At 33.1% G+C, this 18,651-nt stretch overlaps 1 protein-coding gene across 2 annotated transcripts in view; it reads left to right on the top strand.

The window, feature by feature from the left end:
* The window catches only part of LOC121380911 (sodium/hydrogen exchanger 10-like), an 84,409-nt gene that overhangs the window by 14,874 nt on the left and 50,884 nt on the right, over window positions 1-18,651 (top strand). For both annotated transcript variants that reach the window (XM_041509942.1, XM_041509941.1), the window contains exons 4-6: window positions 934-1,071; window positions 5,558-5,674; window positions 15,558-15,719. In XM_041509942.1, coding sequence (XP_041365876.1) covers window positions 934-1,071; window positions 5,558-5,674; window positions 15,558-15,719 — 417 coding nt within the window. The remainder of the gene's footprint in view (window positions 1-933; window positions 1,072-5,557; window positions 5,675-15,557; window positions 15,720-18,651) is intronic.

Genomic DNA, 18,651 nt, shown 5'->3' with positions numbered 1-18,651 from the left:
ATTAAAAATAGAAATAGAAATAAATTAAATGAATAAATAAATATATAAATATATAAATAAAATAAATAAATAAAATAAATAAATAAATAAATAATAATAATATATATAAAATCAACGGAAGAGCCAGAGGCTCGCATAATACAATTTTTATTCCTAATATATGATATTGACAATACTGAAAGACACTCTGGTAATAATCTCTCTTTATTTATAAAAAAGCGAAAGCAAAAAGCAAAGAAAAAAGAGCAATATTTTGCAGTGTGAACTGCATCCCACTTCAATCCCATGTGATCACATCAGGAATAGCCTAAAGCTAGTAATAGTAACAGCTAAATGTTGATACCTAAATCAAAGGTCAGTCTTTCTTTTTTAAAATGATGCACTACCTGTTTTCTACAAACATACATAACTGAAATGTTTGTCTATATTTTAGAATACATTCAGTAAAGTTTCACTTTTGTGTGATTAAACTATTCACTATGCTTTTGTATTGGCGTGTTCATGTATAGGTATTGCAACTAGATGCAATGCCTTCACATGTTACTGTGGCGTGAATTTGACTCCCTTAATGGCAGCTGTACGGATACACCATCTATCGACAACGTCATAAACTACTGGTGACAATCAGAAAAAACATATGTAGTTGTAACAGTATTGTGAGATAATTACTATAGAAATAAAAATAATAAAAGTAAAAAATAAAATATAAGTATTAAAGTTAGGTAGAGAGGGTGGGTTTATGAGGGGGAGGAAAACCATGCATGCATAACCACACAACATGCCCTCATGACCAATTTCCTAATTTTTCTCTCATGTTGAAATAATGTTACAAACCAAATAGCCAAAGCTGAAAATGTGCTGAGGTGTCGTTAAACAAATATTCCTTTCCCTTCTATTTAATGATATTTTCTCTGGATTTTTGTTTCTTTTCAGCTTTGGCCGCTTTCTTGACTTGTATTTTGTGCGTTCAGATGTTTAATTATGAATGGGACTGGATAATTGGTATGATGTTTGGAAGCATTTTGAGTGCCACAGACCCAGTGGCTGTTGTTGCCATCCTCAGAGAAACTGGTCAGTAAAATAATACACATTTAATAGTATTAAATGGTTCTTTTCATTATCATAATATTAATTTTTTGACTGAGCAGTCAGCCATTCTTCATTTCTATAAAATGACCTTTAACCCCTGAGAGTGTTTAGAAGTTGGGGAAAAGTTAGTCAAATTAGTAACAGCTCGACCTTAGTGATAGCCCCAGGGTTTTTTGGCTACCAACTTATCACTCGGTCTAGCAAATATCTAAATGCGGTAGTCCGCCTGGCTACTAGATTTTTTTTTTTGGCACATCCAGTTACTCCTCATTCAACAAAGCACTTAATTCGTCTATGTTTGAAATTCCACCCTTCAGTGGTAGGATTTGAAGTAATTTAGTGGCTAGAAAGAGTATTACCGATAACACAAAATTAAATATTCAACAGTTTATACAAAAATTTTAATTCCGAACACATAAAAATGGCCTCAATCATTATCAAGTTTAACTCTTGAATTATGTCAGTTTCGAACATCAAAGATATGGAAGCCAAGGTGAGGGTATTACTAAAGTGGACGTGAACAGACGGAATTTCTTGGAAATACCAAAAGTATCCCATTGATTGGTTGATTAGTGAGCCAGCTGCGTGAATGAACCATGACAATAACGATAAGGGTTGGGTTTTTTGTAGTTCGAAAGTGATACAACTAAAACAAACTACTGTAAATTAAGAATTTGGTTTTTTTACGTCAGATGAATGTATTGTTTATAAATATGAAGCCTAATTGAATTGTAAAGTTTGTATTAGCAACTAGAAAAATGGCCATTATTTGTCATTGCAAAAGATCAGTCTACTTTGTGTTTGTGAATTAGCATGGCACACTTATTTAACAGAGCGACTGATAATTCTTATCACGATGATGGCAGCACCATAGCAAGTGTTTAGCCACTATTTAATGATAAATCATGAATGCCCCTCGGAGAAGCAATCGGAAACCAAAACCATTGAGAAAAGAAGTACCTATAAAAAACGAAATGGCATAGAGGATTCGTGTTCTTGTGGAAGAAAGAGTTTTAGTGGGTTAACCTAAATGAAAAAAAGAAGTGACATTTTGTAACAAAAAAGGTGTTCTAATTTTAAGGAAAAGAAAACGAAAAAGCATTAATGCAGTGAAAGTCATGTAAAATTTCCATTTACTACATAATATATGGATTCTGTTTATTATTATTTTTATTTTTTTTAAACAAATCTTTATTGTTCATTAAGGTAAAGTAGGGCCTACTATAAATGTAGTTTTCATAAGTGTATATTGATCATGATTTAAAAAAAGCACCTAAAAGAACATGTTTAAATAAAACTAAATGATTTTGTTTCTCTCTCTGGGTGACTGTGGTGGCCATTTTGAAATATGTATGGTATGGTCCATGTTCACATTTTAAAAATATGTAACATTTTAACAAAAACAATGTAACCCGGAGCTGAAGTAATTACAAAACTTCTTGTGGTTCCAAAGTTTTATTTGTCGTATTGAAAAAACCTACAAAATATAATATAAACATTCCTTACTATCACAAATACAAACTTTCACACTTCCGCGCGCACACATAATATAAACTCTCAATTAAGATAAAATATCACTGACAACGTCCGAATATCAATATCCGAATTCTGCATGGTACCAAATATCTATTCTTAACTTTTTAAAAAAGTTTAATTTCATCAAAACTTGTATATTAATAGCTTAAAATGATTAGCAATATATTAGTTGACAGTGAGTTTTCTGTCTCATAATCTGTGTGGTCCTTAGTCATATGTCCATAACCATATAACCAGAAATTAAAATTTTGTTTCTGTAATGTTCATAGCATTAATACCAATAGTGATATAGAAACTATTATATTGTTTAGTTATTATTTCCGGAAGTGTTAATATAACAATACCGAGAAGGTATCCTTGGGTTTACGTTGTAGCCAAGTAGACGATAAGTCTATGTTCTCAGTGAATAAAAGTGACTATCATTTTTGAATCATTGAATCATTGAACAAGTTAAGTATAGTGACTGGGCATCTCCAATTGTACCTGTTTTGAAAGAAGACGGAAAAGTTAGGATATGTGGTGATTACAAAGTCACCATAAATCAAGTTTCCAAACTAGATTCTTATCCACTTTCGAAGATAGAAGATCTCTATCTGGAGGTAAAACTTTCATAAAATTGATCTCAAAAGTGCATACCATCAATACTCACCATGGTCTATTTTGCTACAATAGATTTCCGTTTGGAATTTCCAGCAATCTTTCAAAGATGTATTGGATAATCTCCTTCAAGGGATTCCAATGACATGTGGATATCAGGATGATATTCTGATCTCTGGTGAAGATGATGCTCATCATGTTCAAAATATTGAAACATTATGATGCAGGTATTTGTGTTAGGAGGACAAGTGTACATGTACTTTTCAAGCCAAAGAGGTAGTGTACATGCGTCACAAAACTGACGCAGGACTGCATCCGGTTCAAAACAAAGTCGAAACTATCACAAAAGTTCAGTTCACCTACTAATGTCATTGAACTCAAGTCATACCTTGGTCTTCTGAATTATTACGCAAAATTCCTTCCTAACGTTTCCACTGTGTTGGCTCCCCTGCATCTCTTGCTGAGAAAAGATGTAAAATGGCAATGGACAAGTGACCAAGAAAAAGCATTTTCCCCGAGTCGAAAAAACTGCTTCAGTCTTCCAGAGTGGTGAGGGGCAGGACATAGCCCAGTGGTAAAGCACTCGCTCGATGAGCGGTCAGTCAGGGATCGATCCCTGTCGGTGGACCCATTGGGCTATTTCTCATTCCAGCCAGTGCACCACGACTGGTATATCAAAGGCCGTGATATGTACTACCCTGTCTGTGGGATGGTTCATATAAAAGATCCCATGCTGCTAATCGAAAAGAGTAGCCCATGGAGTGGCAACAGCAGGTTTCCTCTTTCAATATCTGTGTGGTCCTTAAACATATATTTGACACCATATAACCGTATATAAAATGTTGAACCAGAATATTACAATTTCTATTTCTGTTTCTACTTCACAGCCACGGTCAGTAATATACTGAGTCAAATTAAAAACTTCACAATGTTAAATTTGAATAAAGTCAACAAGTGTTGAAAGCTGGTAGTTTTCAGGAATAAATATGGTAATGGCAATGTCAACACTCCATCTGAAGCCCATCACAGCCCATGTGACCCGGTCCATAGCACGTGCACAGAACCATTGAGGCAAAAGTGATGTTGCACATGCCACTGGTCACATGACTACAATAACACACGTGTTTTCATAGTTACTTATTCATAGTAGTCTTGACAAAACAAAAAACCATATTTGTTATGACCTGTTTCAATGCCACTCCTCACAGATGTGCAGCGTGAACGTGTTGTTGGCATGTTGCACTTGGGGAATGCAAGGGCATTTGGTTGCAGTCGATGGGCAGTTTATGATCTGCAGATACGAGTACAACAAACGGGCACCACAGTTGATCGTCCCCAACCAAGTAGACCATGTGTGATGTCACAGGCGTATGACCGTTATATCGTGTTATGACCATTTTATGACAGCTACAGCGACCACAAATGAACTTTTCAGACGTTGGGTGTCTGCGCAAACAATCCAAAATCGGCTGCGAACTGCTCACCTCCACGCACAGCACCCATATGTTGACCCATTTTGACATAATTATACCAATATCAACTGTGGGCACAAAAGCACTTGCAGTGGATTCAGAGTGAATGGAATAGAGTCGTGTTTAGAGATAAATCAAGATTCACACTGCGATTTTCTGATGGCAGGCAGAGGGTTTGGAGATGATGTGGTGAATGTCATGCTCAGTGTTGTGTCAATGAAATTGACAGATTCGGAGGCAGAAGCGTACATGGCCATCTTGACATGGGATTACCTGAGGAACATGGGCATCAACGTCATGGGGTGACCTTTAAGGTCGCCTGACTTGAATCCCATCGAGCACGTCTGAGATGTCTGAGACTTTATAGGAACTTGGTGCTGCATTAGTGGAACAATGGCGCTGTGTCCCTAATGCAGTCTTTACTCACATGCATGAGGAAGTCAATGAGGAGGCATTGCATTGCAATTATGGGTACACATGGAGGGCATATGTGCTATTGAACCTGTGATTCCATCAGTCAACCCCTTTTGTGAATTACTATTTCAACTGCTTCTGGTTTTGGCGAATGCTGTGGGTGCATTTAACAGATTTTGGACTCAAAACTTATTCCTATTCTTCCTTTGGACATCATACAATTAAAATATACCTTATTCAACACGTTTTTCTGTCATATTTGCAAATTGGCCAAGATGAAATGGTTGTGAAGTTTTTAATTTGACTCAGTATATATACATAATAATACTTATATAGTGTAACACTTTTAGTAGGATTAATTTCTATGCCTATTTCCTGACTAATCAGATTGTTGTGTGTTTTAATGGTAAGTTAGAAATTTAATTACAGGTTCCTTTCTATATCAACAGGTGCTTCCAAGCAGCTTGCCATGGTAACTGAAGGAGAATCCTTGTTTAATGATGGTGCAGCCATTGTTCTTTTCAATGTGTTTTTTGACCTAGCGGTCAAATCAGGTGGTACATCAGGTTTGTACGATTATTACAATGATCAGACAAAGTTGTCAGTATTTTTCAATATTGTGATATGTAGGACATATCATATCTAAGGTTGAGGAAAAACAATTTTCACAACATCATTTTGGCTTCTTATAGAACCAGACCCTGAACAAACATATCGGAATCCTGTCAAAACCAGCCAAATTGGTTTCATGGTCCTGAATTTTCTAAATCCTAAACACGACCCTCTATAAAACACCAAATTCTGTCTAAATCAGATAAAAGTTAGCATCCCTGCCTGATCCAGTTTAGACAGGTAACACTACTTACCATAATTTCACTTCACTTCATAAATGGTGCAGTTTTTTAAATTATATTTTTTCAAACATACTGTATATTGCTGTGTATTAGCCGACTCCTTGGATAAGCCGACCTTTTAATTTGACCCTATATATAAAGTACAAAATCATTGGCCACGGTCTCAGTCCAGTTGTACCTTGTATTGATTTCAATAATACTATCAACAAATAGACACGTGCTTTTCTTTTTCATTATATATATGTTTTCTTTAATTATTACAGACACAGTAATACGGAATAAATCATAACAGAAAAATAAACAATTCAAGCTGTAACAACATATCACTGCACATAAGTAATTAAATTATTCACTGGACAGCAAAAATTAAACTGAATAAGGCATGTTTAATCCCTATTTTCCCCCACTCAGAAACAAAAGATTCTGTGGTCCGTGACTATTATTCACTGTCATATGGTATGGAGTATTTATTGTCATGAAATTCATGTTGTTTTTTCAGTCGGTAATGTTAATAATAAGCTTAATTTATTTATGGCATTTAGTGGTGTAGCAATGCATTGATAGTTAAGTCAGCTATCGATAACTATCGCAATTGTTTGCTCCATTACTGATAGTTTCGATAGTATGCATAGTGAAATCCTTTGATCTTGTGGAGTGAAAATAATCAAAGATGTTTATCGTTATTCATCAAAAGTAAAGTTTGTTTTATTTAACGACGCCGCTAGAGCACATTGATTTTTTATCTTATCATCGGCTATTGGACGTCAAACATATGGTCATTCTGACACTGTTTTTAGAGGAAACCCGCTGTCGCCACATAGGCTACTCTTTTTACTACAGGCAGCAAGGGATCTTTTATTTGCGCTTCCCACAGGCAGGATAGCACAAACCATGGCCTTTGTTGAACCAGTTATGGATCACTGGTCGGTGCAAGTGGTTTACACCTACCCACTGAGCCTTGCAGAGCACTCACTCAGGGTTTGGAGTCGGTATCTGGATTAAAAATCCCATGCCTCGACTGGGATCCGAACCCAGTACCTACCAGCCTGTAGACCGATGGCCTGCCACGACGCCACCGAGGCCGGTCTCGTTATTCATCATTGCAAAGAAGTACCTCTGCGTCCCTGCTACATCGGTGCCCTCAGTGTTTTCAACAGCTGGTGATATTGTCACTGCACAGTGATCGCAATTAAAGTCAAAACACGTGGTCACGTTAATTTTTCTACAAAAACATTGGAAACCATAAAAAAAAAAAAATTCTGCAGAAACCTTCGAAACAATAAATAAGTTGATCTTTCTGCAAAAACATTGGACACCATAGAAAATAAAGCATAAAAACAACAATGTGATGTCTTTATATTATAAATTTATAAAATATGATTTCACTACCTTGTGACATTGTTACAAATAACTAAGTACAAACACAGACATACACACACACACACACACACACACATACACATGCATACATCAATACATACATATATATTGCAAGATTGAAAAACAGAAAGAAAGAAGTGTTTTATTTAAGGACGCACTTAACACGTTTTATTTATGGTGATATGGCGTCAGACATGTATGGTTAAGGACCACACAGATATTGAGATAGGAAACCCGCTGTCGCCACTTCATGGGCTACTCTTTTCAATTAGCAGCAAGGGCTCTTTTATATGCACCATCCCACAGACAGGGTAGTCCATACCACGGCCTTTGATATACCAGTCGTGGTGCACTGGTTGGAACGAGAAATAGCCCAGTGGGCCCACCGATAGGGATCGATCCCACACCGACCATGAATGGAGCAAGCGCTGTACCACTGGGCTACGTCTCACCCCTACAAGATTGAAGTAAATAGTTTGTGAAATATCTATTTATATTACTGTTATCAAGCTAGTAAATAGTTTGTGAAATATCTATTTATATTACTGTTATCAAGCTAGTAAATAGTTTGTTAAATATCTATTTATATTACTGTTATCAAGCTAGTAAATAGTTTGTGAAATATCTATTTATATTACTGTTATCAAGCTAGTAAATAGTTTGTGAAATATCTATTTATATTACTGTTATCAAGCTAGTAAATAGTTTGTGAAATATCTATTTATATTACTGTTATCAAGCTAGTTCAGAATTCACAAAACTATTGCATTACTATTACAATAGTACTATAACTATTGCAATACTATCGCAATAGTAGTTTAACTATCGCAGTATTATTGCAATAGTAAAGCTGACCACAATAGTCACCCCTAATGGCATTACTTTTCAGTTTGATGCACTCTCCAAACAAAACAATAATATTACAAATATAATACTTTTTTTAAACAAAAAGCACCGTTTTGTATCTTAAATTTGTTATATGAAAGACTGGTCCTGTCAAACAAAGATGGCGGATGGTTGGAAAGAACACGTTTTACCATTGAAATGACAATAAAACAAGTGAATTTTTAATTATTCATCAGACTTATAATGCATTCAAGAACAAAAAAGTACATAATATTGCATGATGGGGTGTTTTATTTATACTGTGCACAAATTATTGTTACATAAACTGAAAGAGTCTGATCAAAATTTATAAGTCACAGTCTGAAGTATTTTTGATCGGGATTTTATGAACAAATCTGTTGCCTCCATGTATAAGCCAGATCTCTTCTTTAGAAAGTATTTCTAGACTTCAAAACTCGGCTAATACACTGCATTCTAATACAACTGTCATATAAGCCTTTTTGCCATTGGTTAATTTTCGTGATAAATCGGATGATAGATATACGCTGTCATGGGCAACCAGGATTTATCAGAATGATAAAATATTAAAAACTCATCCGATATACTGTCACTTGACCTCATGTGTGGTGTCTTTGTTAGTACAAATGTATATTATTTCCATGCCTACCATTATATTTAAAGGTTGTTATAAATAATTTAAAAAATATATTACTAACTTCAGATCAAAATGATGTTATTGTTCTTATTTTATTATTATTTCGTGCCATTGTTATTTTTAACACTTTGTTAGCAGCAATGAACACCCACCCTCCCCGAGTAAGGTCCGGTCCCTGGTCCATCCCAGCAGTCAATTCGATCATGAGTCTTATTGCCTGCTATTCTAGTCTGTGTTTCAAAAATGGCACAAGCAGGTTCAGCAGAAATAATTGTATCACAATCTGAAGTACACCATTTTTGTTTAGAACATACTTTTTGGGACAATAAAACTGATAAAGAAGACAAAATGGAAATGACTATCGATTTTATAAACTCAATTTTAAACATTTACTGTTTTAAAATATTGCAACATTTTGAAAAACTCACAAAAATAATGCTTTTACAAAATGTAAATGAATATAATTTTATGAATTTATAAAAACAATAAGTGAAAATATGTTAGTAAAGTTATAAACTTTTAGACCTATTCCATCAACGTGGTTCTTGGCCAAAATTAATCCAGACGAATTCCTCAAAATAATTCAATATGAGGTTGAAACACCACTTCACAAATGTAAAGTCCATGCAATCATATGCATATGTTTTGCAACAAAAATTAACAGCAAACGAAAAAATAGTTTTAGGTTATCCTGTATTACAATAAATCATGTTCAAAATACTAAGAAATTTGCCTTTGCTTCACTCCTAAGTCAGTGATGTTATGAAAGAAAAGAAGGAAAGAAAAAATATATTATGTCATACTTTTACTTATTACAAGCGTTTTCACTGAATATAGTAAGTAAGGAGAATAGATAATTAGGTTTTTAAGATTTGTGGGATTTCTTTAATAAAAACACAATTAAATGTCTTACACATATTCCTAATAGGTGTAGTATTAGAATAGGAATAATATCACTGCCTGTGTTTCGTTGTTAACTATAAGGATTTATCACAAAATGTTTGGATTTAGGGTTTCGCCTCGACCCTAAATCCAAAGTTTTTTTTATAAATCCTTATAGTTAACAACAAAACACAGGCAGTGATATTATCCCCTAAATATACAGTAGATATTTGCATTAGTAATATTTATGAACCCAAAAAAACAATGTGCACACTGTATGACTCCAACTGAGTCTCATTACATTAGTGATGACTTTTTCCATTCATTTATTGTAATAAAAAAGTGAATTATTATGTGGTATCTGTGTCACAATTTTATTGCTTTTTGTATCTTTCATGTGTGTTTTCTTCAAAATATATAAGTACGATCGTGTGAATAATCTAGCTAGTTGCAAAAAAGTTGTGTGAGTCAAGCTGGGTGTAGGCATGGCTTAAATGTTTTCAGTTCATCAAGACTTGAATGCAAAAAAGTAACCACCTCTGGACCAATCAGATTGCCGTAAAGTGTATAGATGCAAAACAAATTTAATTATTAATATTTAAAAACAAATATTCTCAATTGACATTGAAAGTTATTGAAAGTTATCCATTGTTCTGAAAATAGAAATGTCATGATTGAGCCAGGAATACGGATGTCATTTAAATTCAAAAACAGCTATATTATTAATATGCTTTGCCACAAAAAAGAAGTCTGCTTATCTTCAACACTGATAATTTAGTTCAGAGTTCCATACTGGCAAGCAATGCTGTTTACATATATATATTTTTTTTTTATAATTTCAGACAAAATATTAAGTTTATAGGTTTAAAAAGATGCAAGATAAAAGTACCATTGATCAAATATAACATAAATAATGTACAATTGGATATGTTACATTTATTGTGGATGAAGCCAATGTGATTGTATGAGAAATGTCTGTCATCAGCCTTTGTTTTCTTATAGTTTAAATTTAAAAAAAAAAAATGGATTTTATTCCTTTCTTATAGTTTAAATAAAAAAAAAAATGATGGATTTTATTCCAAATTTTAGAGACTTGAATGAGTCATTCTTTGTTAGTGGTGATAGGGTGCAGGAAAATATGTAAAATTTAAAAATGTTTATGGTTAGAATTTAACCATTATAGTGAAACAATGACACCAACAAAGATGTTTTTGTAACAGTCCTCTTTTATATATAAACAGGATGTTGTGAAAATGCAAATAAACATATTCTGAGAAATGAAATAAAAATCCGGGTTTACAATTCTTATAATTCAACTATACCTATCATGCACCTTTAAATGATATCGCATTCTATTTACAACTTGAGATCACTTATTTTTTCATGCATACATGGATTACTGCTTCTTTGATGTTAACGTTATAAAACATTAAATATAAATTCTAAAATGAATTATGTTCAAACGTTCATTATGTTACACAGGTAATAATTATGTGATAGATGTCATTACATTTGACCGATCAGTCAAATGGACTTAATTCTTTCCATTATAATTATGTCTTGCATTTCACCTTGAAATAAAATAGTCAGTTACTTGTTAATAGCTACTACAAATAAAAATATTGTTCAAATATTGGATTATAATCTAACTGTTAGTATGCATGTAACTAAACAGATGATTTCTATAGTGTACCGCTTTGTAGTAAACGGTTTCATAATATGATGTCACATTAACGCTGAACAATTAAGCACTACTAGCCTATATAAAACTATCTTCAGCAATTAGGCACTACTATATAAAACTACTATCTTCAGCAATTAGGCACTACTATATAAAACTACTATCTTCAGTAATTAGGCACTACTATATAAAACTACTATCTTCAGTAATTAGGCACTACTATATAAAACTACTATCTTCAGCAATTAGGCACTACTATATAAAACTACTATCTTCAGCAATTAGGCACTACTATATAAAACTACTATCTTCAGCAATTAGGCACTACTATATAAAACTACTATCTTTAGCAATTAGGCACTACTATATAAAACTACTATCTTCAGTAATTAGGCACTACTATATAAAACTACTATCTTCAGTAATTAGGCACTACTATATAAAACTAAACTAGCATGGATAATTTCACAAATAATTAGGATGATGATAATACCTGAAGAGTGGATCCCTGTGGGTTTTGTTTACATTATGCGTTATGGTTCAACTGAAAAGATATCACGTCACTAACACAGTAGAAGAGCACCATGCTAAAGGGAAGTAACTTATCCTGCAATATACTCTATTTTCTAAACACTTACCAAAACTGGTTTCATTAGGGGATAACTACATGTATGTTGTATTTGACCTTTGAGGACGCTATGCTGGTTTTATGATTACAATGACTAAAACTAGCATTAACAATGGCAAATGGTCAAATACAACATAGTTATCTGCATTCTAATTCAATAAATGCATTTTCTTTTTTATAATCGTTTAAATAATAATGTTTTGGATTAGCGCAGTGTTAACAAAAACCTGGTCACTACGATCGTGTTTCAATCATCCGTCTTATAAAATAATTATAGTGCAACCAGACTAAAAAATATGTTTTTACGTGTAATACAACTGTTGCTCCTAATATCTTCTTTGTTTTCTTTTTTTTTCAATGACAATATAAACCATTATTACTAGTTTAACTTATTTTGAATACTCATCACAACAACTGGTGCTTGATAATGAAAGTTCATAATTCGGCATAGTTGCTGTTACTTACTTCCTCATTCCTGTCAACATCACACACATGACATCACACAAACATTTATAAACAGCATTTATGTCATAAAATTTAGAGGAGCATGCATTTTGCTTCAGAAAAAGGTTCAACATTGGTATTTTAAAAGTAAGAACATCCAACTAAACAGCAAGAAGTAGCATATGGATTTAGAAAATAACTAATGAGCTATGAAGAAATATGAATGATCTGTCCCAAATGAATGAATACAACATTCTTTCACAAGGGACAAATAATTTGCAACTCTTCGTAGCAAGTTGGTTATTCTCTTTATTACCAATTATCAATTTTAACAGATTTTTAAAGTAAAAATAATTCTGCAGTCTACAACAAAGCCATCAGCCATTACGTCATGTAATAAACGCATTACTCATGAATGGAAACATATGAATGAAAGTGAAGTTCTGGCTGTGGCAAGCAACCAACCAAACATTGTGATTTTTAAGCCAGCCAATCAGTGGCTGTAGAAGCCAATCTGGGTAATATATGTAAATTGGCTCTTGGGGATCCCCCAAATTTCTGACATGTTAATGCAGGTTTTACTGTCGCAAATGGATTTGATAAGCCAATCAAATTGCACATTATATGAAGAGTGACTTATAATTTGTAGGTTTTTTTTAAGGATGAATAGCTGCAAAATCCTGATTCATAGAAAAATAAAAGCAGCAGAACAAGTGGTTCCTATATAATGCGATGATTTATAACTGATAAGTGTCAAGTGTAACTTGAGTTGATAGTGACACTGCAGTAGCTGTAACAGGAGTGTTAATAAGCAAAGTAATATATTTCAGAGTGGATCTCTCAGAACACCTTGTTAGAAGTATGTAGTGACTAGTTTCACATTTTACCTTTTTATCAATAATGTTACACTTGCATCAAAACAATTTGTACAAAAATCATTGTGCTTTTACTGGTTTATTTATTGTAACCATTCAAAACACAATATCAACTGGTCATCACACTGCAGATATATTCATAGCAGAACACATTCAGTGTGTTTTGTATTTCCTTTTGTATTGTTGCCTTGCTATTCACGTTCTGTCTGTTTTTAGTTTTAGGAATTGAAGATGCAAAAAAATAATAACATTTCTGAGATAGTTACACAACATAATAAACAAATAACAATTAAACAACATTTCTCAGATTTCTATTTATCACAAACGAAAGTTCAAAATGTTACACTGAAGAGGCGACGAGTTCCACTTTTTGATTTGAACATCATGTTCTAATTAATGGTTGCCTGGATAAATACACACTCCTGTAGGTCATTATAGAACTTGTTGGTGATGATACATGTGAACAAAGATCAAATGTTAAATGCAACAAAAGCCAAAAGAATAACCCCAATAAATAGTACATCATGTCGAACCCCCCTCCAAGAATTATTTTTCTATATATTTTGGTGAAGCATGACCCAACCGCCCTAAACACTTTGCTTGTCAGTCTAAACCCGTCCCCCTTCCTGCACAATATGCTACACAGGTGCCTGGTGTAATAATGCACTAAAAAGCCTAATACAGACCTCGTATGTGAAAAAACATAAGGGGAGGGATTAGTTGCTCCCCTAACTTATGATGAGCCATTTAAAATATTACTGTATTGATACCATATAAATTCACATGCTAAGGGGAGCTAAAAGTTACTTTCCTTGAACTCGTCTCAGGGAGTGATGGGGAGCAAGAGGGATAGTTATACTGTATTCCTCTCCTACTAGTGTGCTACTTTGTCATAAGTGCTCCATTTTCAATAAGGAGACACATTAAGACTCAACTTTAGATTGGATGACCAAGAAATGTTTTGATTTTCAATAAATTTCTGGCTTTGCATGGCCTCACTTGCAAAACGTCACTTTTTGTGTGTGATTCGTCACCACTTTTTAGAGAGAATACCATGTAAAACATCACCAGTCGATGATTTTATGTAAAGTTCATCCTTCAACAAAACTTTGTGGGGATTACCCATAGAGTTGTCAACTGGAGGAACGTTTGCAATGAGCATAACTTACATTTCACTTGTGACATGGCGGACATTATGCAGGTTTTAAATCCACATAACTTCTCAAGACAAAAACTGATGAAATTGATTTGTTATTTTTTACGTCAGCTTTTAATTTTTACGTTATAAGACAAAGAAAAAAGTTAAAGTTTGTTTTGTTTAATGACACCACTGGAGCACATTGATTTTTTAATCATTGGTTATTGGAAGGAAACGGTTTATTTAACGATGCACTCAACACATTTTATTTACGGTTATATGACGTTGGACATATGGTTAAGGACCACACAGATATTGAGGGAGGAAACCAGCTGTTGCCACTTCATGGGCTACTCTTTTTTGATTAGCAGCAAGGGATCTTTTATATGCACCATCCCATAGACAGGATAGCACATACCACAGCCTTTGATGTACCAATCATGGTGCACTGGATGGAGCAAGAAATAGCTCAATGGGCCCACTGACGGGATCGATCCCAAACCGACCGCGCATCAAGTGAGCACTTTACCACTGAGCTACATCCCGTCCCAGGTTATTGGATGTCAAACATTTGGTAATTCTGACATATATTCTTAGAGAGGAAACCTGCTTCATTTTTCCATTTGTAGCAAGGGATCTTTTATATGCACCATCCCACAGACAGGATGGCACATACCACGGCCTTTATATACCAGTTGTGGTGCATTGGCTGTACAAGAAATAACTCAATGGGCCCTAGATGAACCGCGCATCACAGCACTTTGCCACTGGGTTATGTCCAACCCCTCGTAAGAAAAAATACAACAAATAAAATTCACATGGTTACGGTGAGTGTGCATAGTTATTGCATAATTGTGCTATTTGAACCTCAGTATCACCATTTTGCCTGACTCTAACAATTTTCTTCATTCTTTTGGACAGATTAGTAACACGACTTTAAAGCTGAACAGACACACCTATTGTTTTTAAATAAACAAGGTTTTTTTACCAACCCCTTATGGATACCAGTAGTGTGCATGGTTTGGCTGTCCAACATGACTCGAATATATAATTGATTTTGTTGCAGCTGGAGCCATTATCATCAACTTTTTGCGTGTCGCAGTCGGAGGTCCAGCATTTGGCTTTTTGATGGCGGAGATCACAATATTTTGGCTGTCCAACATTTTCAATGACACTATTGGTGAAATAACGATCACTCTTTCCTCAACATACCTTACATTTTACATTGGTGAGAAATTATTATTATTTTTTTTTTTTAAATGTATATATTTAAAGAGGTTATACCAGAGTGTGTTTTGGTAAAGTCAGTATCATATATTAGGAATAATGTTTATTTGTTTTTTATTCCTAATATATTGAGGAATAATTTCATATTTTACTTCATAATTTTTCATCGACATGATTAGTTCCCTACCGGTTCAACCAGAGGGGACTATAGGCTAAAATAATTAACTACCCAAATCACTGAATAATATTTAATTTTGTGTTCCAAATGGTGCATGAAAATGTCACTCTCTACTTTTTTTAATAATCATTTGAGAGTGATATAGTTTTTAAACGTCTACTAATAACCTGTAATTTTGTGAATGGATAGTAAAAATAAAGGATAAAGGACAACACTTTAATGTTAGTAAAGCCTTCTTTATTATTATTGTCAGGGCGAATATGGTAGTAATGATATGCTTAGTCAGATGGATAGTGAACACTATGATATATGTGTGTTAATGTATGTATATATAGGGAATGACTGGTTACTGTCTTAAGATATCGGCTTTATCCTGCGACGGTTAGAATGACGAATGCAGCCGATCTGCATTCGCCATTCTACTTGAGCAGGATAAAGCCGATATCTTAAGACAGTAACCAGTTATTTCTTTTATCCTGCAATCCCACAAGAATAGTCGGAAAATCATGATTTAATCCATTTTTGTGTACGCAAATCGAGTATCGCCAATCTAGCAAGGCTTTTGCAGTATGACGTCATACAAGATACATGACGTCATTCTTTGTAAGATGCTAACTACATTCTGTAACATTGAAACAGCATTTCCAAACCCTAATTCATAAGTAAATATACAAGTTTGGTATTGTTATCTCAAAACTTAAAGTTATTTGTATTTACTGTACTAAAACAAATGATTTAAATAGTATGTTTATTGAAAATCTAGTCTGAAATATTCGAGTCGAGTTGGGCTTATGTCACGTGACCTATATTTTTGGTCGGTGACGAAAAATATAGAGATTTATCTAGTCATCATATCTTGCCAATGTATACAGTGATTGCTGGATAAATGGATTTATATGTATGTGTATATATATATTATTGAATATGTGTATCTTTAAAAAGTTAATAAAGATGTGTCATCACTTATTCTCAATAAACCAGTGCATTTCACTTTCAAAATTTTGGTAAAATAAAGGTGTTCTAAATCAGAAAATGATTATTGTAATATAATTTATAGCATATGAGGAATATAAATACACAATGTATTTGGGTTTTAACATCATCAAAGTACTTTTCACTGGAGATGTTTTTGAAAATGACTACTCTTTTAGTGTTTTAGTGCATATGAAATAAAAATGTGTGTTATAAATTGGCAAAATATAAGTACATTTGTTGTGAAACCTGTTGAGAAGTTGAAGTAAATAGGCTTGAACATAGTTGTAATGTATACAATGAATTTGCATGAGATGTCCTCTGTGGTTGATGCTTTCTAGTGAAGATGAACATGCAAGACATATCGTAAAATGTGTTCAGAAAAGAAACACCATACAATTTTAATTTGTAAAATAAAAATAATCAGTAATATGGATTACTACTTCTAATCTGAGGGCAACATGATTATAACTGAACATGTCTGCAACAGTGTAGGTGATGTATTGAACAAATTTCAATTTACTTAGATGTTGAAGGTCCACCACCTGTTAAATACAACGGATCTTTCATAATATTATATCAAAACCGATTTATATTTCAACTAACTTTGGGAAAATTAAAATTGTACACATAGCTATAACAATGCTAAAAACAAACTGTAAAATATCATAAACGAAGTTAGTACGTTTTAAGGTATTTAAAACGACATCTGAAAGGTTCATTACGTACCCCTTGTTTAAATGCACAGCTTTGCCAGATCTCTCCGTATCGCGTTATATTGAAGACCACACTAACATATATTAGTGGCACATTTCATCCATGACTTTGTGGATTTATTAAAAAAGGTTCAAATTAGTGTTATTATAAATAAATGACTGAAAAAAATATTAAAGTTACCAATCTCTCCTTTAAAATATTTCTATGAACCAGTCTCTAAACTACTAAAATGAAAATTTGAAAACATAATCCATTCTTTTCCTCTCCTTGCTTGGCAGTTACATGGAGGAAAGTGTATAAAAATGCAACTTTTTGCATTAATACATAATTGTCGAACAGTGCCCAATATTGCTATGTTGGAAAAATGGAGCATAAAATGTTTTTGTAACTGGATATTGGGAATTATTGATTCTGAAACGTCCGTTACCATATTAACAAAAAGTTTCAACGTCACAAAAAAAAAAGAGTAAAATCATTATGATTTGTACTAACAATTTACTTTTGTAAAATAATTCTCACAGTAAAGTAATATATAACCTACATATATATATATATATATATATATATATATATATATATATATATATATATATATATATATATATATGATGAAACTACTGAACTTATTAACCACTTAACGGTCTGTTTTAAACAAATATTTACAAATGCAAAAATGTGATGTATTTTTCCATAAATTGTTTCATTTCTCTGTATAAATATACTTTGAACATTTTATATTAAAACTAGTTCAAATATAGCGATCTCAGATTTATCAAATACAATTTTTTAAAATATGAAAGATTCGTTACCAAATTTAACCAACATTTTCATGCTAAAAATATGTAAATTTTATTCTGAATAGACTGAAAAATAGCATAAATATAAGGTCTATAATTTCTTTTACTGCATATAATCTAAATTAACTAATTTAGAAGAACATTTGTCATATAATAAACAAGTCCTACACAAAATGTGTTTAACTGGAGTTTCATTAAATAAATTCGAATAAAAATTCTTCCTTCCTTACAGCCATATTTTTTTCAATAGCTAAAGTGACCCATTGTTT

The sequence above is a fragment of the Gigantopelta aegis genome, chromosome 9 (genome assembly GCF_016097555.1).
Source record: "Gigantopelta aegis isolate Gae_Host chromosome 9, Gae_host_genome, whole genome shotgun sequence".
Taxonomy (NCBI): domain Eukaryota; kingdom Metazoa; phylum Mollusca; class Gastropoda; order Neomphalida; family Peltospiridae; genus Gigantopelta; species Gigantopelta aegis.
This window is presented reverse-complemented; position numbering and strand designations above follow the sequence as displayed.